Raw genomic sequence first — 23674 nt, 5'->3', positions numbered from 1 at the left:
CAACTCTTTGACTTCTGTGTTAAAAGTTGACCTCTCAGCAAGCTCAGGCCCCTTACATTTTTAAAATGAGCATCCACAGCTTTAGTTTGTCCTGTGGAGGATTGATCTTCCTATTGGGGTGAAAAATATACCAGAACCTACCAAATGTAAACCTGGCTTTAAAAAGCATTGATGGTGCCGGGCGGTGGTGGTGCACTCCTTTAATCCTAGCACTTGGGAGGCAGGGGCAGGTGGATCTCTGAGTTCGAGGCCAGCCCGATCTACAGAGTGAGTTCCAGGACAGCCAGGACTACACAGAGAAACCCTGTCTCTAGGGGAAAAAAAATGCTGATAAAAAGCATTGATGGTAAGAAAGCTTAATTGTTATTTTTCTCATTTACCAACAGCGATCATTCTTCGGAACATAGCTCCACACACTGTGGTGGATTCTATCATGACAGCACTGTCTCCCTATGCTTCCTTAGCTGTTAATAACATTCGCCTCATAAAAGACAAGCAGACCCAGCAGAACAGAGGGTTTGCGTTTGTGCAGCTGTCTTCTGCAATGGTGAGGTTCTCCGTTGATCTTTCAGAGTTTGTTCTCCCCCCACCCCACCCCACCCCCCCCCATTCCCAGTCCCCCTTTTCTTTTTTGAAAAAAATATCCTTTTTAGTGTGCCGTTAAGAGAGCAGTTAAGTATAATGCCTGTAGCCAAATCTTTCCTTTTTAAACAAAAGTCTGCAGGCTGAAGTGATGTCTCAATCATTGAGTATTGCTCTTCCCAAGGACCTAAGTTCAGTTCCTAGGACCTTTTAGGTGGCTTACAGCCGCCTGTAAATACATCTAGCCTCTTCTAGCCTTTGCAAACATATACCTACATACATATTAAGTGAAAATAAGTCTTTTTTTAATATTCGTTTTGATGCCAAGTTGTTTGGTAGCAAGTGTACAAGGCTCTGGGTTTAAGCCCTACCATCAAAATACAAAAATTGGAGAGGTAACTCAGAGGTTCAGAGGCTGAGAGCACTAACCCCTCTTTCAGAGGTCCTCAGTTCAGTTCCCAACAACCATGTGGTGGCTCACAGCCATCTGTAATGGGATCTCATGGTTTCTTCTGGTATATCAGGAGACAGTGATACCTATACATGAAATATTTTTTTAAAGATCTATTTATTATGTGATGGTGTCCACAGAGCATTATGTTAAGTAGTCCCTTAAAAAAAAGAAAAAAGATATCAGGCACTGGTGACACACGCCTTTAATCACAGCACTTGGGAGGCAGAGGCAGGCGGATTTCTGAGTTCAAGGTCAGCCTGGTCTACAGAGTGAGTTCCAGGACAACCAGGGCTATAATTTGTTTATTATGTACAGTATTCTGCCTGCATATATGCCTACACACCAGAAGAGAGCACTGTGAGCTATCCTGGTTCTTAGACTATAGTGACTTCTTAGTAGTAGTAGGGTAGGCAGTGACAAAGTAGCACTTTGAACTTCAGCAAAGAACTTGAGCAAAGTAGGCAACTTTCCCTGTGTGGTGGAGCAAGATAATTTCATTTCCTAGGCTCAAGCAACACCTGCATATTTGGGTCTCCTGGAACTGAAGTTGTAGATGCTTGTGAGCTGCCATGTAGATGCTGGGAAGAGAACCCGGATACTCTGGAAGAGCAGCTTCTTTTAGCTGCTACAACATCTCTCTAGCCCTACTTAACAGCCTGGCTTGGTGGCACATGCTTCTCTGGAGGCAGAGACAGGTAGATCTCTGTGTGTTGGAGGCCAGCACATTAAGTTCTAGGTTGTAGGGGCTGGTGAGATGGCTCAGCAGGTAAAAGCACTGACTGCTCTTCCAAAGGACCTGAGTTCAAATCCCAGCAACCACATGGTGGCTCACAACCATCTGTAATGAGATCTGATGCTCTCTTCTGGTGTGTCTAAAGACAGCTACAGTGTACTCAAATATAATAATAAATAAATCTTTTAAAAAAAAAAGTTCTAGGTTGTAATGTATAGCTATAAAGATTTAACAGAGCTGAAGTTTGTACCTTTAGAATGATTTAGTGTTTGTTCCTATAACGATTCTGGATAACTTCATGTACGAGGGGTGATTCTTTTCTCAAATTATGTCCAGAAGCAGGTTAAGAAATTACTTCTTCCTTCCTTCCTTCCTTCCTTCCTTACTTACTTACTTACTTAATGGAAGACTTTTATTTTCTTACAGGGTGGTAGGGCGATACTATCTTTAATTCTTTTTCTCATATTCTCCTTCAGGACGCCTCTCAGCTGCTTCAGATATTGCAGAGTCTCCATCCTCCATTGAAAATTGATGGGAAAACTATTGGAGTTGATTTTGCAAAAAGTGCCAGAAAGTGAGTGGTGTCATTCTCCTTATTTCAAACTCTTAATAGCTACATGCCTTACTTATGTAAGGATGTTTGCCAATTGTACCTCAGCTCCATACTGTCAACACAATTTCCCTGGGTAGACCAGGAGAGAGAAGATTGTCTTCTTAGGGCTCATCCATCCAGTCCTCTATCACCAGTTCATAATGGTTGCAGAAATGGTTTCACCATATGGGTTGAAAATACATTCTATTCAAACTCAAGCAGTGTAATGCAAACCTGTCCAGAAATAATCCTTAGCTTGCAGGACAACATGCTAATGTGTTTCATTAATGTCTGATGCTATAAGTATCCTTTGTTTAGAGCCGCCTGGGGGTGGTCTAATAGGTATAGGACTTGCCATAACTGTAACCATAGTACTGAGGTGGAGACAAGGAGATTCTGGCAGACCCTGTCTCTAAAACTAAGGTAGTGAATGAGAAGAGAATACCGTGTCCTTCACATGTACAATACACAAAGTTTCCTTTTCTAGTATCGCTAATCATCTAACATACCTTATTGGGTCACTTATAAAGTAGGTGAGTGACACCCACCGAGGGTTACAAAGGTCTCTCTTCTTAGGGAATTCAACCTTACTAGCATTTGAGACACACATGCCCCACTCTAACCCCAAAAGCTGGAATGAATTTGACACCGTGGAAGTACAAACTTTAGACATACAGAGAGAATCACGTGATACTACATCTTTGTAATTTCAGAGATTTGGTCCTTCCAGATGGTAACCGTGTCAGCGCCTTCTCTGTAGCTAGTACAGCCATTGCTGCTGCTCAGTGGTCATCCACTCAGGTAAGAGTAATAAGAAAGGGTCTTAGCTGGGCAGTGGTGGTGCACGCCTTTAATCCCAGCACTTGGGAGGCAGAGGCAGGCGGATTCCTGAGTTCCAGGCCAGCCAGGGCTACACAGAGAAACCCTGTCTCGAAAAACCAGAAAAAAGTGGGGGGGTCTTTTTCCTTAAGACAACTTTTCTTGCCATGCTGAACACGAGCTCGCTTGCTGAAACACTGTTAGGGATTGCTTTCTGACATCTTTATTGTCTACTAATTTTATCTTTGGTTCTTTTTCTTTTGATATTCTACAGTCTCAAAGTGGTGAAGGAGGCAATGTTGACTACAGTTATATGCAGCCAGGCCAGGATGGCTATACACAATACACTCAAGTAGGTGACTTAGCTAACACTCTGCTTGGTGTCTATAGACTGTGTAAAATGGCAGCTCTAATGGTGGTCTTTCCCTCAGTACTCGCAGGATTACCAGCAGTTTTATCAGCAGCAAGCTGGAGGACTAGAGTCTGATACATCGGCTACATCAGGTAATAAGTATCCTCTTTGTTGTGCTTTTGTTTAAATAACTGTGGTTGAGGAAACAGTAACTAGACCCAAAGCTAGAAGTCTGTATCCTTGCAAGAATTGAGAGGGTATGCTGCAGACTGTCAATTATTAGCCCAGAAGTCCTGTGAAAAATGATTGTGTACACTGACTCAATATAACTTCTTAGAGACAATGCTATGATTAACTCTGTTCTAGGAATTTAGCTGTGTTCCCCACCCCATGTTGATCTTGAATGACCACAGAGGTTTAACTCAGCAGAGAGTATGTGGCCATATAGCAATACCCACCAGCAGAATCAAAGTAAGAGAACGTTGGTAGGCAGTGTGATGGCCCACACCTTTAATCCCAGCACTCTGTAGACAGAGGCCAGCCTGACCTAGAGATGGAGTTCCAGGACTACACAGATAGATGTTATCTCCAAAAAGTGGGGGAAAATTTTGGCGGTTAGATATGGTGTTTATATAGCTGGGCATGGTGTGCACAAATTAGATCTAGAGTCTAAGGCTGGTTGATCTCTGTGTTGCAGGTGCAAACCCTTCATAGTGAAGTTTGCAGAGAGCAGAGTCTTTGGGGCTAGGGATCAAGCTCAGTTTGTAAAGTATTTTGTGGCATACACCAAGCCTGGACTAAATCCCCAGGACTGCATAAAACTGGGCATTGTTGTTCGTGCCTTTAATGTTAGTATACAGAAGGTGGAGATAGGACGACCAGAAATTCAAGGTTATCCTTAGGGTTATAGCAAGTTGCAAATTAACCTGTGCTACATGAGGCTATCGTAGAAAAAAGAGTTTGCTTTAGGTTTTCTTCCACAACTATAAAATATAAAGTCTTAAGATTCAAATCTTTTTGTAACCCAAAGATACAGATTTTTGCTTCTGGAACTCAGTCTGTAGACCAGGCTGAACCTCAAACTTAATCCCAGGCAGAGGATTCATGAGTTTGAGGTCACCATTGAAACTACATAACAAAACCCTACTACTCTCACACACACCTCACCCCCCAAAAAGAGAGACAGAAACAGCTTACAGTGTGGAGACTGAAATGAACAATTGTGCTGGAGTTCATGCTGGAGCTCTGCCTAACCCTTCTGTTTATCACCAGGCACCACAGTGACTACCACCTCAGCAGCTGTAGTGTCCCAGAGTCCCCAGCTCTATAATCAGACCTCCAATCCACCTGGCTCTCCGGTAATCTTTTGCTCTTAGTACAGAATTGATAGCTTAGTTGCTATTACCCTTCCCTGGTGTATGAGCCAGGATTGACTAACTACATACATTTTACCTAATTTCTTTATTAGGTTTTTAAAAATTATATGTATGTGCATGTGTTTTAAATATAAAGTACCAAGCAGGTCATAATTATACTTTGTAAATGCTTCCACTTGACTTATAGAAAGTTGACTACGTGTCTTTTGCTATAGAGCTGCCCTAGATCCTCGCTGCAGAGCATGTGTCAGGGGAGTCCTTCCTCCTAGATAATTGCAGTGACTTAGTTCTCTTGAGAGGCTTTACAGTTGAAATTACATTGAAGCTAATGTTCTTTCCAGACTGAGGAAGCACAGCCTAGCACTAGCACAAGTACACAGGCCCCCGCTGCTTCCCCTACTGGTGTAGTTCCTGGTACCAAGTATGGTAAGCCAACCTCATGGGACTCTTGACAGTTGGAAGGTCATAATGTTTGCCTTTGTTGTTAATAAAGTTCCTCTCCCTTTGAAACGGGTGTCAAAGGGACAATTGGGAATGTGAAGAAAGAATATTGAGGCCTGCTGTAGCTCCCTGGCTTAGAGATTGACATCAAGTTTCTTACATCGAATGACTGGCTGCATTTTGTTTTTGCAGCAGTACCTGACACATCTACTTATCAATATGATGAATCTTCAGGATATTATTATGATCCTACAACAGGGCTCTACTATGACCCTAATTCACAGGTAAGTGCTATTTCCCTCCTTAATATCAGTAGAAAAAACTGGTTTCACTTAATACTTTTATAGGGCATGAGATGAAATAGTCCATAGAGGATTGTGTAACCCATATAAGTTGTAAAATTTCTCTTTCAATAATTGCTTCATGGCTACAAATAAATAATTTTCATTTCAGGATTTAGGGTTAAATAATATTTACAGTCCCAGTGAGATGCCAAGTGTGGTGGAGGAGAGCCTGCTTCCCCAGCTGCCCTCTGACAGCATCCATGCCTCATTCACACATCACACACACACTGCACACAGTACTGATAAAGTGTTCTGAGGTGAGCTAGGGAATGAGCTAAGTGGTTAACTTACCTGCTGCCCTTGCACAAACCTATTCAAATCCCAGCACCAACATGGCAGCTCACTCGGCCCATCCTTTCAGTTCTAGGGTATTTGATGCCATCTTGTGGCCTCCTTGGGCACCAGGCAAAACACTCTTACACATATAATAGGTTTTTTTGTGGGTTTTTTCCCCCTAATGTTTTACGGTATATTGTATATGCATAAAAGTATGAGTTGTGAATGTGTTTGAGTTCTTGTAATTTTTTTTTTTTTTTTAGGTTTATTTTATGTGTGTTGTGTCTATGTTTATATCTGTTCACTCTGTGTGTACAGTGACCATTGAGGCTACAATAGGGCAATGTATCCTCTGGGACTGGAGTTAGAATAGATGGTTGTTAACCACCGTAGGGTGCTGGGAATTGAATCTTAATGTATACATGGATAGTTGCATGCATGCATAAGCAAATACACACACGCACACACACACTCACACACACCACTAAGAACATTCCCAGCATATATGCATAGTCCTCAGCTTGTTGCCAATTAGTATCCTCCCCCTTCAGCATCTGGTATTTTGATTCTATTTTTAGAGGGAGTTTTATCAAATTAAGATGTTGTGCTAGGCAGTGGTGGCACACACCTTTAATCCGAGCACTTGGGAGGCAGAGGCAGGTGGATTTCTGAGTTTGAGGCCAGCCTGATCTACATAGAGTGAGTTCCAAGACAGCCAGGGCTACACAGAGAAACCCTGTCTCTAATGTTGTCCTAGAGTGGTGGTGGCACACCCTTGATCCCAGCAGTTAGAAACAGAGGCAGCCTGATCTACAGAAGGAGTGATGATACAAACCTCTACTATTCCTAGTACTTGGTGGCAAGTTCTAGGCAGCCATGGGCTACAAAGTCAGGCCCTGTCTCAAAAACAAGAAAAAAAAGGAAGACTTTTTGTGCCAAGCATGGTGGCACACACTTGTAACTCACCACTCAGGAAGTAGAAGCAGGAATATCAGAAACTTGAGGGCTACGTGGATGACATCAAAAACAAAAAACAAAACTGAAATTGTAGGGGGCTGAAGCTCAGCACTTGATGTTCTTCCAGAGGACCTTGATTTTGGTTCCCACACACTCTCATCTACAACCTCCCCACCCAGGGGATCCACAGCCTTTATCAAACTCATATGCAGACACACACATCTACACACACATGACTATAACTAATAAAAATACTTTTTTCTAAAAAATTTATTTTCTGGGGATATGAGAGAAGAATTTTATTAAAAAAGATATAAGGAAAAAATTGAGTAGCTTTAAATTCTAGGTGGGGCTTTTTCCCCCCAATTGAAATAAAATTTACCATTTTAATCAGAATATATAATATGGTGGATTTTAGTATAGTCATTTTTCTAGCAGCTAGCACCTCTACAGAACATTTTTATCTCAAGTTTCTCTGCCCCTGCCTTCCACCAGCCTCCTCCCCGCCCCCCCCCAAAAAAACCTAAAAACCTAATAGGGTTTTTTTTTTCCGAGACAGGGTTTCTCTCTAATAGACACTTTTGTCTCTGAACTTACCTGTTACAAATGAACTCAGTGTTACCAATGGGCTTAAATGTTTAGCTGCTTTACTTAGCATTGCCTGTGTATTCTTGAGGATGGGCTTTAGCATGTATGGGGGTATTTTACTTTTGTTAGTGTCTATAACTTAAGGGGGGAAAGCAACTTTCACATTCCATAAATAGGTGTCTATTTATACCTAGGAACTGTGTATATAGCATAGCAAAACAAGTACGTTTAGCAGGAAGTTGACAGCAAGTGCCTGTGGTTTCTGAGAGGGAAGTGTGACGAAACAATGTGCTGCCTGCCTATGCGCCCAGCTTCTTCCTTGTTCATTCACTCCCATCATGTGTTCAATCTGACAACTCCACGGCATTTCTCTCTCTGAATACAGCCATAGATGTGACAATCTCACAGTTCCTTTCTCTGTAAGAGACATTGTAGTGGACCCAGCTAGTAGAATAGGTAAAGACCCTTGCTCCCAAACCTGATGATGCAGAACCCAGATCGTAGAAGAAAACTAGCTCCTATAAGTTGTCTCTGAGTTAAGTATGAGCAACCAAACAGATACATAATGGACTAGACAGGATTTTAAGGAAGAAAAAGAGGGCAAGGTGTGGTAGCACACATATCCTAGACAGAAGCTGATGGGTCTCTGAGTAGTTCAGAAGACCAGCCTGGTCTACACAGTGAGTTCTAGGACAGCCAGGCCCTATCTCAGAAATGACTACATAAACCAGATGTGTACATGCCTATCATCCCAGGTTTCTGAAGTCGAACCAGGAGGATGAGAAAGTTCGGAATAGCCTCTTCTATACATTAAGTATGAGCATAGCTACATGAGATCCTGTTTTAATTTTTAAATCTATATTTTATTATGGGCATTTTGCTTCATGTATACCACTTGAGTACTTAGTAGCCAGTGCTTGAAGAAGCTAGAAAAGAGGGGATTGGATCCCCTGGAACTGGAGAAGAAATCATATTCTACTTTTTCTAGAAGTTTCATACTTTACTAGCTGGTTCATCCACATGCATACAAAGCTATTCTATGAGTTCTAAGCAGGCGATACATAATACTAGTCCTACATATATTTTGTTCTTTAGTTTCTTTGTTTTTGCCTTTTGTGTTGAAAAGTGTCTGGCTTAAGTTCCCTTTGTAGCTGAGAGTGAAACCCTGATCATCCCTGCTGTTCCCATCTCCCAATGCTAGGTTTACAGACAGCTGTCCAGACCAGGCTATTTGGGTTTTTGTTTTGTTTTTAAGATAAGTTCTCAGCTATATAGCCTAAACTCACTTTACATTTGCAATCCTCCTGCCTAAGGCTCCTGAGTGCTAGGATTATAGACATGCATTGCTACTGACATAATAATACTTAACATAACAGGACGAGGTATAGCCAGTGGTAGAGCATATGTATAGCCTTAGGACCAATCCCTACTACCACAAAACCCTTATCAGCGAGTATATAATCACTGCATATTCTTTTCTTTTTCTTGTAGTATTACTATAATTCCTTAACACAGCAGTACTTGTACTGGGATGGCGAGAAGGAGACCTACGTGCCAGCTGCAGAGTCTAGCTCTAACCAGCAGGCTGGCCTGCCTTCCACAAAAGAGGGAAAGGAGAAGAAAGAAAAGCCCAAGAGTAAAACTGCTCAACAGGTATGACCTATGACCTGCCCACAGTTCCTTAAAGAGTTAAACCAACTTACTTCTTCATTTTTGGCTTATGACACTTAAGTCAGCTTTATTTGGATGCTTAAAAACTGGGCTACCAGTCCTGTTGGTGCAGGCCTATAATGCAGCGACCTAAGATGCTAAGGCACACAGCTCTCAAATTTAGAGCCAGTACAGGTTTCTTTTCTTTTCTTTTCTCTTCCTTCCTTCATTTAATTTATTTTCTCCCACCAGCATCTTAGTAAATCCCTGTCTCAAAGTAAATAAACCACTGGCAATACAACTCAGTGCTAGAGTAAAGTGCTTTTTGCACAAGCATGAGTACAATACTCACAACCCAAATTTAAAAATTCAGACACAGGGAGATAGTTCAGCTGCACATAGTGCTCTTGTAGACAAGCCAAGTTTGAATCCTGGCACTGTTGTTGGGCATCTTCCATCTGAACCTCTGGCTCCAAAGCATGTGACACACTTTCCTGGTCTCTGCAGTCACTGCACTTGTACACACAGATGCATACACAGTTACGTAATTTAACAGTATATAAATAAATCCTTATGTGTTTGTCTGCTTGTGTGTGGAGTAGAGGTCAGAGACAATTTAAAGGGATCAGTTCTCTTGTCCTGTACCATGGGTTCCAGGAACCAAACTCAGATTACCACTGAGCTGTCTTGGGAGTCCCACAACATAAGATTCTTGTTGGCTTATTTATTGATTACAGAGAAGTGAGTGCTTTTTAATGGTGTTTGTTGTTTGATACTAGATTGCTAAAGACATGGAACGCTGGGCTAAGAGTTTAAATAAGCAGAAAGAAAATTTTAAAAACAGCTTTCAACCTGTCAATTCATTGAGAGAAGAAGAAAGGAGAGAATCTGCTGCAGCAGATGCTGGCTTTGCTCTTTTTGAGAAAAAGGTAATGGTAACAGGAGTAGCCGCATTTCATAATGGCTGTGTGTGTAACCTTTGAGGCTTACGGCTTGTTCTGTTTTCCAGGGAGCCTTAGCTGAAAGGCAGCCACTCATCCCTGAACTGGTGCGAAATGGAGATGAAGAAAATCCCCTCAAAGTAAGGAAGTGCTACCTGTGCATTTCAACCAGCTATATGGTTTACGCCCCACTAATGCAATTCCCTCTTAAAATGGGACGCTTTTCTCTGTCAGTGGGTATTTGGAACAGCTTTGGCATATAGAGTCCACATTGTGGGCTTGGTTTTCTGTGCCTGAGATCAGGTGAGATGAACCGATGAATGAAGCCTGAATCCCTAAGCTAAGTAAATTGGCTTTCCAGGCATTTGTAAATAGAATTTTTAATGGTCTGGAAAGACAATTAGGACAAAGCAAAGATTTCCTTTCCCTGATAGACACTGGGCTAGCTGGGCTGCGCTCTGAGCTGCTGCTGTGCTTGGAGTTTTTATGAAAAGCCCAAACCATGTCTTGGGCTCCACGGGGTTTGTTCTAGAAGGCTGTTCCATACAGTTGTTTACTACTAAAAGCCAGCACGGAGCAATGGAGATTCTCTCACATTTTGATGCTGTTTTATCTGTGGAATTTCCAATGACCCATTGTCATTTTGTCCCCAGAGAGGTCTGGTTGCTGCTTACAGTGGTGACAGTGACAATGAGGAAGAGCTAGTAGAGAGACTTGAGAGTGAGGAAGAGAAACTAGCTGACTGGAAGAAGATGGCCTGCCTGCTGTGCCGACGTCAGTTCCCAAACAGGGATGCCCTGGTCAGGCACCAACAGCTCTCCGATTTGCACAAGGTGGTCCTGCTTCTCAAAGCTTAATGGGGAAGGGAGGGAATTTAATGGCGGGAGTGGTAACTGGTGAAAGTTCAGTAAATAACCTTGTGTTGCATAGGTACCTGGTGTTGTAGGAAGTAACAAGAGTCATGGTGTCTTCACACACCCCAGGATTTGGTTTGGATGCTATAGTGTATTGAGATTTGGCTAGAATATAAAACAAAGTACTAATGTTAATGACATTTCATATTAAAGTAGTCTGAATTCTAAGTGTGTCTGTAAACTCTTTTGTAATAGCAAAATATGGACATCTACCGAAGATCCAGGCTGAGCGAGCAGGAGTTGGAAGCCTTGGAGCTGAGGGAGAGAGAGGTGAATACATGGATACTATGTTTGGATGAGAATCTTGACATACCTGCCTTTAATACTTTGTTTTGTTTAGATGGAGTCTTGCTATAGTCACAGGTTGGCCCTGACACCTTGGGCTCACATCTTCCAAGTAGCTGTCACTCTAGGCCTGTACTGCCACACCAGTCTTTTATTTTGTTTTTATGTGTAGCATTTAATTCCAGGTTCCTAAGCAAAGTGGAAGGTTATATCAACAACACTTGTTGTACCTCTGTAAACTGGACTAGCCTATGTCTAATGAGCCCCACAGTGGCTTTTAAGTCAGGAAAGAATGCTGTTTCTTTGTCCTGACAATATAAGCTTTCCTGAGTAATAAAGAAGGCTTCATATGAGGCACTGAAAACAGGAAAGCATGGGATGATTTCCCTGTCGTGTAGAAGGGAGGAGTGGGCTGCAAATGATAAATGGGGCCGAGAACAAAGGCTTATTAGTCTGTCATGCCTGTGGGGTTATGTGTGGTTGATGAGATAGGGCCAGATAGAATAGTAAGTGCATATAGAGGCCTATACATGAAAAATAATTTTTTAAAAAATGTTTATTGCCGGGCAGTGATGGTGCACGCCTTTAATCCCAGCACTTGGGAGGCAGAGGCAGGTGGATTTCTGAGTTTTTAGGCCAGCCTGATCTACAGAGTGAGTACCAGGACAGCCAGGGCTGTACTGAGAAATCCTGTCTCAAAAAACCAAAAAATAAAATGTTTGTTTATTTTATGCATATGAATATACTGTAGCTATCTTCAAACATACCAGAGGAGGGCATCAGATCCCACTACAGATGGTTGTGAGCCACCATGTGGTTGCTGGGAATTGAACTTAGGACCTCTGGAAGAGCAGTCAGTGCTCTTAACTGCTGAGCCATCTCTCCAGCCCACATTAAAAATAATTTAGAAGTTTCTTGCCTCAGGGTAAATTTTAGGTGTCTACACTCGAAGCTTTTGCTTTCCCATTGATTATATGGTGCCAGCTCTCTGGGGTTTGCTGGGTGTCTGTTTCTGGAAGTAGACCCTTCCAAATGCTACCTGGGGATGGCCAGTTCTGGCCTCCTCATCTTTAGGACAGTAACAAACAATGAGACTGAAAGTTGTAAAGGAAACAAAGTTAACATCTGTATGTTTAAGACTATTGAAAGTTGAAATGAGGATACTCCTACCTTATTTTTATTGTTGTTTTCTATATAGATGAAATATCGAGATCGAGCAGCAGAAAGACGAGAGAAATATGGAATTCCAGAGCCCCCAGAGCCCAAGCGCAAGAAGCAGTTTGATGCTGGCACTGTGTATGTGAGGTGCACCATTTTCCAGTTCATTAGCTAGGGCTCTGGCTGTTTTAAGTAACTGTGTGTTTGCCACTGGCAGGAATTACGAGCAGCCCACCAAAGATGGCATTGACCACAGTAACATTGGCAACAAGATGCTGCAGGCTATGGGCTGGCGGGAAGGCTCAGGCTTAGGAAGGAAGTGTCAAGGCATCACAGCTCCCATTGAGGTAAGTCTAGGCTCTGACATTCATGGGTGCTGGGTGTGCAGGTTTACAGGGGATTGGGCAAAGGTACACTGTCCCTGAAACCCTTCCTTCATTCTCCCTTATTGTGTCCTTTTGCTTTTGAGAAGGAGTTGTTTCCCCCACCCCTGTGTAGCCATGATTTTCCCAGAACTCAGTCTGTAGACCAGGCTGGAATCAAACTCAGAGATTTATATGCCCCTGCCTAGAGAATGCTGGAACTAAAACCTTGTGCTGTAGACTAGTGCCCTTGTTTAAAAATTAAAATTTGGAGAGAGGGCCAGGAGGTGGTGGCACACGCCTTTAATCCCAGCACTTGAGAGACAGAGGCAGGTGGATTTCTGAGTTCAAGGACAGCCTGGCCTATAGAGTGAGTTCCAGGACAGCCAGAGCTATACAGAGAAACCCTGTCTCAAAAAAAAAAAATTGGAGAGATGGTTTGTCAGTTGGGAGTACTTGCTGTTCTTGCAGAGGACCCAGGTTCAGTGCCCAGCACCCACTTAGGAGTTTATTATTCCAGTTTTGGTTTTTTGACTCCCTCCTCTGGTCTCCACAGGCACTGCACACATGTGGTGTACAGACATAAGGCAAAATATTCATTAACACAAAAATGAGTGAACAATTAAAATATTCCAGGACCAACAAGGGGAACCTAGCAGCTTGAGTTAGGCCCCAGAACCTACATAAAACTAGAAGAGATCCATTTTTACAAAGTTGTCCTCTGACATGTGTGCACCAAGCCATACACACACACACAGTAACAACTTTTTTAGTTTTAAAGAAAATTTAAGGCAGATACAGGCCTGTTTTTGGCAGACTGAGACAGGAGAATCCCAAGGTCAGCTTGGGTCAGCTTAGTGAGACTCGGTCTTGAACCTACACACCCCAACTTGCCCATCTGAAATTTAAAGTTAGGAGGAGAAGTCACTCAATTTGTCAGAGCCCAAATTGAGACAGTCCTGGGCTGAGAGGCTCAGACCCATTGGCCAAGACAGGAACTGTACCAGAGACTGCCCCACCATGCTATGGTAGCAAAACCATTGTCAAGCTTTTCTTGTTTTTATTTTATGCAAGCATGTTTCCCAGTGCATGTGAGTTTTATTGGCATTATCCATCCTGTTGGAATTTGTACCTTTCCTGGGCCTCAGCAAAATGCTTTTAGAGGCCGTACTAGCCACAAATGTTCACTGAATAGGCATTCAGAGGTATGAGTGGGTTCATTTTCCTTAGCCACTTTTATTGTCCCTCCTTAAAACTGCCTCCAGGTCCAGTGTCAACCCTTGTTTTCTCCTTTTTTTTTTTTAAGATTTATTTATTGTTACATGTAAGTACACTGTAGCTGTCTTCAGACACACCAGAAGGCATCAGATCTAGATACCGATGGTTGTGAGCCACCATGTGGTTGCTGTGATTTGAACTCAGGACCTTTGGAAGAACAGTCAGTGCTCTTAACCACTGAGCCATCTCTCTAGCCCTCCGCCCCTTGTCTTCTCTTTATGGGTAGTTTGTTCTCAGTGGTGTGGGTGGGATAAGAAGTGGGTGCAATCCATATCCTGCTTACCAGCTAACAATCTTTTTGTTTCCCCAGGCTCAAGTCCGGCTAAAAGGAGCTGGCTTAGGAGCAAAAGGCAGTGCATATGGGTTGTCAGGTGCCGATTCCTACAAAGATGCTGTCCGGAAAGCTATGTTTGCCCGGTTCACTGAGATGGAGTGAGGCTGGGGAAGCAATGCTGAGCACAGGGAGCAAAGCCATCTCCTCAGTTGTTCTTACTGCCTGTCTCTAAGGGCATGCCTTGTGCTATTAATAGTTTTAGGGTGAACCACTTCATTCGGTTCTCCTACCTTAAATGAGCTCCCTTATGTGGGTTATCTGGTAAACAACCTTTCTTCCCACCTGAGGGTTTGTGAACAGGGGGGACAATGGGCTTTTTATACTAAGGTGTATATAGTGTAAATGTAATGTGTTTTACATGTTGTAGCTTGTGTTGTGTCCCTGCTTCCTGGGGGCTTGAGAAGCTCGGAGTGGTTGTCAACACCAAAGCCACCACTGTCATTTATTGTCGTTCTGTCTTTTCTTGGCAATAGCCTTGTGTATATTTGTATATTATACATTTGTACAGAATTTTGGAAGATTTTCAGTCTAGCTGCCACGTCTGGCTCCTTTACAAAAGAAATACCTTAAAAAATGGGTTTCCTGTGTCTTTATTGAGAGAATGGGTGGTAAAGGCTGTTGAGCCAGTCGGATCTGTGTTTTTTCTTTGTATTTGGTTTTTTTGAGGTGAGTTATAAAACCTAGGCTAAGCCTTAAGACTCATTATGTAGCCCAGGCTGGTTTGGTACTTGTGGTAATCTTTTGGCTCCCTCTACTTCTGATTCCTAAGCATGGATGGGACTGCTTCTGTCTCAGTATTCAGGTTCTAGACCTGCCAGGGCAGAGAGTACATGACTAGGTTACTGCTCATCAAAATAGAACCTCCCTTTGGTTTTGCTCTTCAGTTTTTCAAAAACAACTTTAGGTCTATGTGTATTCATGTAATGTCTGCATATGTGCATGTTGGCGCCCACAGAAGTCACAAGAGGGTGTTGAAACTGAAGTTATGAACTGCCGTGTGGGTATTGGGAATCGAGTGTGGGTCCTCTAAACCACTGAGCTATCTCCAGTTCCTGCTTATTCTGTCTCACTATGTAATCCAGGCTAACTTTGAACTTGGGGTCTTCCCACATCAGCCTCTAGAGTGCTGTGTTTATGGGCATGATCCTCCCTGCCTTGACAGTGGTTCAGATAAAACTTCTTTGTCCTTTGCTAGAATGGAGGTGGGACACTCATCGTCGCACTCCACCTGCAGGCAGAAGTGCTGGGCACATGTATGGGGCTCCCATCCTTAACACTAGGGCAAGAAACATTTGGCCAAAAAGACTTCATTGCAATGGTAATTGATCTTAGGGCCTAGTGCATGAGAATTGTCATTCTTATGTTTGCATGTCTATACCTTTGTACTAGAAGTAATGGCAGATTCCCCTGGGAGCCCTCCTGTGGGTACTAGGAATCAAATCCAGGTTTTCTATAAGAGCAACAATAATTGTTGATCTGTCTCTCCAGGTTGTTACTAGAGAGGAGGGGCCAGTTTATACAGCCCTGGCTTTGCTGGAATTCCCTATGTAGACTAGGCTGGATTTGAACTTAGAAAGATCCTCCTGCCTTCCCCTTTCAAGTGCAGGAACTCTGGATGTACCCTTGCAGCTGGGCAGAAAGTATGGGTGTCCAATTGAGATGGGTGTTCCAACAGCCAATATGAGATTGCTTTAAACCCCACTGATTTGATACTGTCAGTGAAGGTTGTCTATGTTCAGGCAGGCATGGACCTTAAATAGTTGGGATGTACAATAGGAAGGACTGTAAATTAGCCAGTCCCAGCCAGCTGAGTAGTTCCCTGGAGAGGTGTCTTGCAGCTTTGCTAGGCAAAGTGAGACCAAATGCAAAACTCCCAAGTGTGGGCATACATGGCAACCACTAAGAGATGAGGCCACACATTCCCTATGCTTGGGCACTGGATGTGTCAGCTGGACAAGTGTCTGCCTTGGGGGCGACCAGCCAGTCCTACCTCCAGAAGCCTCCGGGGGTGGGGTAGTGACTTTAGCACCTGAGCAGCAGTCATAGCAGCCTAATGAGCTGTGTCTGACAGCATGGATGCCAGCAGGTAAGTACAGGTGGGGTGGGCTCATCACCGCGTGGATGGTCTCGTCTGCCTGCAGCACACCGACAGGAGCACTTGAATCCTTACACTACTTGGGAAGAGACTTTGGCGTTGCTCTTCAGCCACACACTACCATGCGTCTGAGCCCAGTTGGTTTGCTTTTTAATTTTACAGACTTGGGGCTCAGATCTCAAACAAGATCGGGTTTGAGGGACCCTGGTACTATATAGCTCTCACCCCTGATAACTAAGGCTGAAGTCCAAGGGCACAGATACCCTCCTGCCTTAAACCCCACTGCCTGTAAGAAAATGCTCTAGCCTGCCTACAGAGTGCCTTTCCTAAACATCTTTGATTGGGTTTGAGAAGGTGTGTGCTGCTGAGGCAATGCAAATTCCCCATCTGCCTAGGCTGACCTGCAGGAAGCCTCCAGGGTTTCTGAGTCCAGACTGCCCTTGGCTGGGACAGCTGCTACAGGGCTTTGAGGACCATCCAGGAGCAGCTGTCATGGCTGTGCATCAAACAAGTTTCAAAGCCCAGATGAGTAGCCAGGCCTGAGCTAAGCTCTCCAAGCATGCAAAGTCTGGCTGGGGGATCTCAAGGGTGCCGACATCCAGCTCCCCTATTCCGGAGGGGTGAATGCCCTAAAGGGACAGGTGGAGTGATTAAAGGGGGAGAGTGCTCTCAGGAGACCCGGTTCCTGAGAACACAATGCTATATGTGGCCACGAGGTGGCAGCACTCCATCATCCATCTGCCCAGGCCAGTTTGAGCAGTAGTAAGCCAGAAACCTGAGGCATTAGAAATGCAGGAGGCTTCCTCCTGAGCTGAAGATAGGAAAATATGGCTAAACTCTGACCACCAAGTACTCCGCCGCCAAGGCTGTAAGCTCCTCGGCCCTCCAAAGCTCCACTAGCTAAAAAGATGTTTTCAGTATAGTGTGTAATCCTAGCACTTGGGAGCCAAGCACTCTAGGATTGTTATAAATTCAAGATCAGCCTAAGCTATAGTGAAGCCTTTGGCCTTGATGAGAACGGGGAGAGGGTGCTGGAGAGATGGCTCAGTAGATGATTGGGAGTGTGTGCTGCTCCTATACAGCATTGGCTTTGGGCTGTTGGCAACTGCCTCTGGCTCCAAGGGATCTGGCTCCTCTGATCTCCATGGGCTTCTTCACTTGCCCACACAGACTCATACACATAATTAATCTTTTTATAAGCCAGACAGTGGCAGCACATGCCTTTAATCCAGAACTTGAGAGGCAGAGGCAGGTGGATCTCTGAGTTTGAGGCCAGCCTGGTCTACAGAGTGAGTCCAGGACAGCCAGGGTTACACGGAGAAACCCTGTCTCAAAAAACAAGAACAAAATAAAAATTTAAAAAGTCAAAAACAACAATCTTTTTATAAAATTGTCATCTGGTAGGCTGGAGAGATGACTCAGTGGTTAAGAGCACGGGCTGCTCTTCCAGAGGTCCTGAGTTCAGTTTCCGGCAACCACGTGGTGGCTCACAACCATCTGTAATGGATCTGATGCCCTCTTCTGGTGTGTCTGAAGAGAGCAACTGTATACTTACATACATACATAAATCTTTAAAAGAAAAATTGTCATCTGGTAAGGTGCCATACACCTTTAATCCCAGCATTTTGGAGGCAGAGGCAGGTGGATTTCTATAAGTTCCAGATCAGCCTGGTCTAGATAGTGAGGTCCAGGCGAGTCAAGGCTACAGAATGAGGCCCTTTCTCTAAAAAAAATAGAAGAAAAAGGAAGTGCTGCAGCCACACCACCTACCGTGGGGCTGTGGAGCAAAGAGCAGGCTGGCCCTGCGTGCTTGTGGGTGCCCCAGTCTCTGAGTAATCCTTCCCTAATCCAGGTAGAGAAGTTTCTCGGTCGATTAAATGCATTTCTGCCTCATGCATCTACATAATTATTGACTCAGACATAGTTCACATCAGACCTGAAGCTTGTAGTTCCACCTCCCATGGGGAGTCTTCTAAGAGATCTCAAATGGAAGCTGGGGATGCCCACAGACCTTTACCCTTTGTCTTCTAAAAAGTGGCAGGAAGGGTATCTATCAGGCTCTGCTAGGAGAGTTAGCCTCACCAAGACAGAACACCAGTTCCAGCAGAAAGTACAGGGCCCTCAGATCTGGCTCAGCCAGGCTCCATTTTCATCCAGGTTAGAGAGAAAGCTGATGTCCAAATGACTGACAGTTACCACTGGGGAATGCTGAAGCCTGAGTCCAACCTGGGTACCTTGTCAAGCCTCAAGATCTGAGGTCATCAACTCAGGTTCAGGGTTACCTGCTGGGTAGGATGGTGACAGGATTGACTGAAGAACAAGCTGGCAGGCCCTCGTGTTCACAGCCTGTAGAAACTGTCAGGCCCCAGCACCATAGTCTACAATTCTGGAGTGATCTGGGCCTTTAGATGTACCCCCAATGCCCCAGGGAGAGAAAGAAGAAAGACAAAAGACAAAGAGCAAGACCTAGAGGATGCTGGGAAGAGACGCCGGAGAGATCTGCAGCTGCTGCAAGGGGGTGGGAGGCTGAGGGGGCAAGATAAGAAGGGGAGGAGCAGCCAGCCAGAGGGTCTGGGGGAGTCTTCCATTCTGCTCTGAGGCTGCTGAGATAAGACAACCGTGCTGTGGGTGAATTTAGCATGCTAATGAGACACTGTGGGGAGGGGAGAGCTAGGACTCCTACTCACTTCTCAGAGGCCAGGAAGCCCCCTGAGCCCAGGTGTGGTTCCCACTTCCAGGCTTCCAAGTCTCAGGTAAGCATCAACACCCAGTGTCAAGCTGGACAGATGCTATTTGAGGATGATTCATGGGAGCAATTAAGCCTCCCTCCATTCCATCGTTTCTTGACTTGATGCCAGAACCAGACTGGGCACAGGTGTGGAAGCCCACCATAGCCTGCCCTGCAGATGGTGCCTGGAACATGGCAAAGTCAAGTCCATATCTCGAGGGGTACCAGAACTGGGCTTCTTCCCGTCTGCTTCTCTACCATTGGCTCAGCTGAGAAGCCACCTTCTGCACTCAGGTGGTGTGTGCGCAGACCTAGTCTTCCAGTGGTAGAAGGCAGTATGGATATTTTCCCAGAAGCCTAGAAGTATGCAAGGGCCACTACTACATCAAATGCCTGTAATCTAATGTATAAAGCACGTGTGTCATGTATATATACCTCTGCCCTAACCATCAGCACATAGGGCAGACAGAGTCATCAAAGTTGCTCCCTGTGTGTCAAGCTGTCTGGAGGGAATCAGATGTTCTCACACCTGAAGAAAGGAGACCTCCTCTGGCAGCTAGTTGGGAACTAAGATGAATTCAGGAACTCCCAGGGTTTCAGCAGTACAAATCACTGCCGGTACACACTCGTGAGCACATATTCAGAGATCCACCTGCCTCTGCCTCTCAAGTGCCAGGATTAAAGGCATGTGCCACTATGCCTGGCGAAAAAAATTCTTTTAATGTGTATGGCTGTTTTGCGCACACACACACACACATATGTATGTCTGTGCACCGAGTGCATGCCTGGTACCATTGGAAGCCAAAAGAGGGTAACGGATGCCCTGGAACTGGAGTTATAGATGGTTGTTAGCTACCATGTGAGTGCTGGGATTGGAACTTGGGTCCCCTGTAAGAGCAGCAGTGCTCTTAACTGCTGAGCTACCTCTCCAGCATCTACTCCCCCCGCACTCCCCCCACCCCTTCCAGAGAGTGGTTCTTAGACATTCCCTGAGCTCCCGAATGCATCAAAAGAGGCCAACCACTGCTCAGCTTCCTAGCTGAGTCAAAACTGCAAGAAGACTGGACTTCATGTCCTTAGGTCTCAGAATACAGCAGCCACACCATGAGAGGGTAAAGTTAGACATCGGCACCCCCCAGCTCAGCATCTCATGCAAATGCAGGGCTCTCACCACTGACTGGGCTCCAGAGGTTGTCTGACCTCGAAGACTAGTCTCTGCTGCCCCTTCAGGACGATCCTTAAGGCCAGGCTTCACTCCGTTCTTCCCCCTCTCAGGAAAGAGTCTCCACAGTGAGTTGGGCTCTTCTCCCCAGGATTCTCTCAGGTTGGATGTTCTCTCCCTGACCCTGGCACAGAGCTCGCCTCTGAGCCCCCGATGCTGCCCTCTACCAGACTGAAATACACTGTGAGCTCGGTATCCACACACCCTGAGCATCACACACACCCCACCCCTACACACACACACACACACACACACACACACACACACACACACACACACACGGATTTTTCTGGTTCTTATTAATGTAAATGAAATCTGCTCGGAGCTAGCGTCCTTAATGGAAAGCGTTCCTGGAATTTGTGCACACATGGGGCAGGGGGTGGGGGCGGGGGGCTGAGATTAACTCTTGTGCAGCCAGACGCAGTCTAATCAGGTTACGGTGACCCTGGAGCAGCCATGGAACTTGGTGAAGACCAGGACAGTTGATCAGCTCTTCCCAGTGGCAAGAGTGGCAGATGTTCATCTACGATCCATCCCTTGTCCTGGGACCAGCCCGATAGGTGCAGAGATTTCTTACCTAAAGAAGGCGGCCTGGATGGAAAAGGAAAATCCTTGATCAAGATACAGCCTACACCTGACTCAGACCTGGAAGGAAGAGTTACTAACAGGCTGTGTGTCTTGTCCTCCCTCAACTATATACCCATATTTGGGAGGTAGAACCCAGAGTCCCACACAAAGACCCACCTTTGAAATCCTCTCCCTCTCTCCACTCTAGATCTTCTGGGACCATCCGTGTGACTGGAGTGGGGACAGTGGAGATAGGGAGTTTGGGACCCCAGATTGGATGCCCAAGGCCAGTTGGCAGGAGGGGACCAGGGCAGGAAGGCTTTGGCTAGGAGCCTGCAACATACCCTGCTTGGTTTCCTTCCTCTAATCTGAATGCTTATTCTGGCACAGCCCACAGCCTGGCCCCAGCAGAGCTGTGTTTTACTGCCTTCCGTGGCCGGGACAGGGATGTCTGCCTCTTTAGCGGGGGTAGGGGAAGAGTCTAAGATTTCAATTTCTCCCAGGTGTGGCTCAGTCTGGAGGATGCCTTAGGGAGGCTGGTGGAGCCACCCCACCCCCGCCCCCCACATCTACGGTTGGTGTGTTAGAGTACCCGAGAAGCTCTGATGAGTGGGGGCAGGAAGTGGGGAGGAGGGAGGGAGGGAGCTCGGGAAGACTCCCCGTGGGAGGAGGTAGTGGCCCTTTGCAGGACGGTGTCAGGAGGTGGAGATAGGGGACAGGAGCAAAAAGATGAGGAAGGAAAGACAGAGAGTTGGGGTGGGGGAGCTGGTGAACAGTGGCTGAGAGCTTGGTGGGCAGGGACTAAGGAAGAGGGGGGAGTTGAAGGACAGGGACTCAGAACAGAACCGACTTCCAAGAGGGACAATAGGCTGAGATGCCTCCTCCCCACCCACACCTGTCAAGCAGCTGGGGGAGGAGGGCTGACCCACTTAGCTGCCTCTCCCCGTAGGCTTCCACTAATGAGCGCTCTGGGCTTTGGGAGGGAGCCTTCCCCCCTAGGCTGTGCCTGAGGCTGTCCCTTCCCCCTGTCCCCTCATTATTTACCGGGGTGTTCATTGGCTCTGGCTGTCGTCCTTATCTTTAGGAGTGTTTGAGAGGGAAACACTGGGCCCCAAAATATGCCCTCTCTACCCTTAGTCCCCCTCTTCCCCAGGCTGGGGAGTCTTTGTCTCCCCGATCCGGGCTGTGCCGCTCGGCTCTGTGCTGCAGAGAGCTTTGATTCCACCTGTGGGTCTCACCAGCATGCCAATGAGGAGAGGCAGCGGCAGGGTGCCGGTGGCTCGAAGGAGAGCTCAAGCTGAGGATCTGACAAGAACCCCACCCCCAGGTGGCCAGCCTGCGTGGTTCACCTAGGTTTGCAATGCCCGTGACTAAAGAGAAAAGAAGCTCACGGAGGGCAAAAGGGGGAGCCCAGATCCGGAGGGTGGAGAGAGGCAGCAGCTTGAGGGGACATTTCTGGAAGATGGGAGCAGGGTGCTCAAGAAGGGGGAAAGGCCTGGGGTGTTCTGGGAGGGGGGCATGGGGCGGGAGAGATGGTGGGGAAAGGTAAGAGGCTTGCACCGTTCCTTCCACAGCAAGGGCAGTAAGCTCTGCAGACGCTTGGATCTAGGAAAAGCATTGCTCTGGAGGAGACCCTGGCTGGGAATCTATGGTGCAGAAGCACCACTGTCAGGACATTTGGGCAGTGCAGGTCTAGGACTGTGTGGGGGAATGAGGTCACACTAGGAGGATGGTGATGGTAAGAGCCAACTGTGTGTGAGGAGCACAGCTCTTAAACACTCCTGATGGGAAGACCGTCTAAGAAGACTACCAGTCTCAAGTAGCCTTGTTTCTTTGGCCTCCTCCCCCATTCTCCCAGGGACACAAGGTCTGCTTGCTGGATTATACCCAAGCTCTCCCTTCCTCTGTCCCGCTGTCCATCTGTCCTCTCCCCCAACCCCAGAGGATTCCAGGGTTGCACTCTCCCTTCCCAGCACCCTCATTAGGAAAGGGCTTTGAGATCCTTCTACAGCATCTGCCCCCCCCCCCCACTCCCCATCCCTCTCCTAGCCAGCTGCAGGCTCTAGGCCCTGGAGCCTGATAAATATTTATGCAGAGATAAGCAGAAATCTGCCAGGTCCTGGCCTGAACCTTTGTCCTGAAAGCAGGCAAGAGAGAAGCAGCCTCAAAACCACTCATCTTTAGCTTCTGGGGCAGCCTCGTCTAAGTTGTCCGGGGAAGCCTCGTCTAAGTTGTCTGGGGCTTCTTAGTAGACTCAGAGAAAGCCTTCTAGCACAGGACGAGGCTCAGAAGCAGATGGTGGTGAAGGAGCCACTTGTAAGATGCCACACTAGCCAGAGCCCATCATCCCTCCTCCTGACCCATACACCACACATTTGTCTCCACTTCCAGGCTGAGTCTGCCAGGGAGAAAGACGAAGTCTATACTGGCTCACCACCATCCACCAAGAGGCTACCTACCACTCTGGCTAATGGCTCACGTAACCCTCCAAGCCAAGACACCCATCTGGGGCTGGAAAGGATGTCAGTAAACCAGTGGGGGCTGGAAGGGAGAGGAGAGCCACTCAGCACGCCTCTGAGAAACAACCTTAGGGGAGAACCCAGCTTCCTGCCATAGGTTACAGAAC

General features: G+C 46.0%; 1 protein-coding gene and 1 long non-coding RNA gene across 3 annotated transcripts in view; one reads left to right on the top strand and one right to left on the bottom strand.

Annotated features, from left to right (window-relative positions):
• The window catches only part of Rbm5 (RNA binding motif protein 5), a 30155-nt gene extending 15141 nt beyond the window's left edge, over positions 1-15014 (top strand). For both annotated transcript variants that reach the window (XM_031343065.1, XM_031343066.1), the window contains exons 10-25: positions 387-547; positions 2246-2343; positions 3075-3162; positions 3455-3532; positions 3612-3684; positions 4805-4890; positions 5250-5334; positions 5542-5633; positions 9006-9167; positions 9944-10093; positions 10174-10245; positions 10759-10938; positions 11215-11289; positions 12503-12600; positions 12680-12809; positions 14413-15014. In XM_031343065.1, the coding sequence (XP_031198925.1) occupies positions 387-547; positions 2246-2343; positions 3075-3162; positions 3455-3532; positions 3612-3684; positions 4805-4890; positions 5250-5334; positions 5542-5633; positions 9006-9167; positions 9944-10093; positions 10174-10245; positions 10759-10938; positions 11215-11289; positions 12503-12600; positions 12680-12809; positions 14413-14538 (1754 nt within the window). In that variant the 3' untranslated portion in view covers positions 14539-15014. The remainder of the gene's footprint in view (positions 1-386; positions 548-2245; positions 2344-3074; positions 3163-3454; positions 3533-3611; positions 3685-4804; positions 4891-5249; positions 5335-5541; positions 5634-9005; positions 9168-9943; positions 10094-10173; positions 10246-10758; positions 10939-11214; positions 11290-12502; positions 12601-12679; positions 12810-14412) is intronic.
• A 5749-nt stretch (positions 15015-20763) lies between these two features.
• Positions 20764-21623, bottom strand: LOC116073037. The gene is made up of 2 exons (XR_004111641.1): positions 21226-21623; positions 20764-21072 (listed from the first exon to the last, which is right to left on the bottom strand). It is a non-coding gene; the product is annotated as an uncharacterized LOC116073037 (long non-coding RNA).
• Between the last annotated feature and the right edge of the window lie 2051 nt (positions 21624-23674).

The sequence above is a fragment of the Mastomys coucha genome, unplaced genomic scaffold, assembly GCF_008632895.1.
Source record: "Mastomys coucha isolate ucsf_1 unplaced genomic scaffold, UCSF_Mcou_1 pScaffold23, whole genome shotgun sequence".
Lineage (NCBI taxonomy): Eukaryota > Metazoa > Chordata > Mammalia > Rodentia > Muridae > Mastomys > Mastomys coucha.
This window is presented reverse-complemented; position numbering and strand designations above follow the sequence as displayed.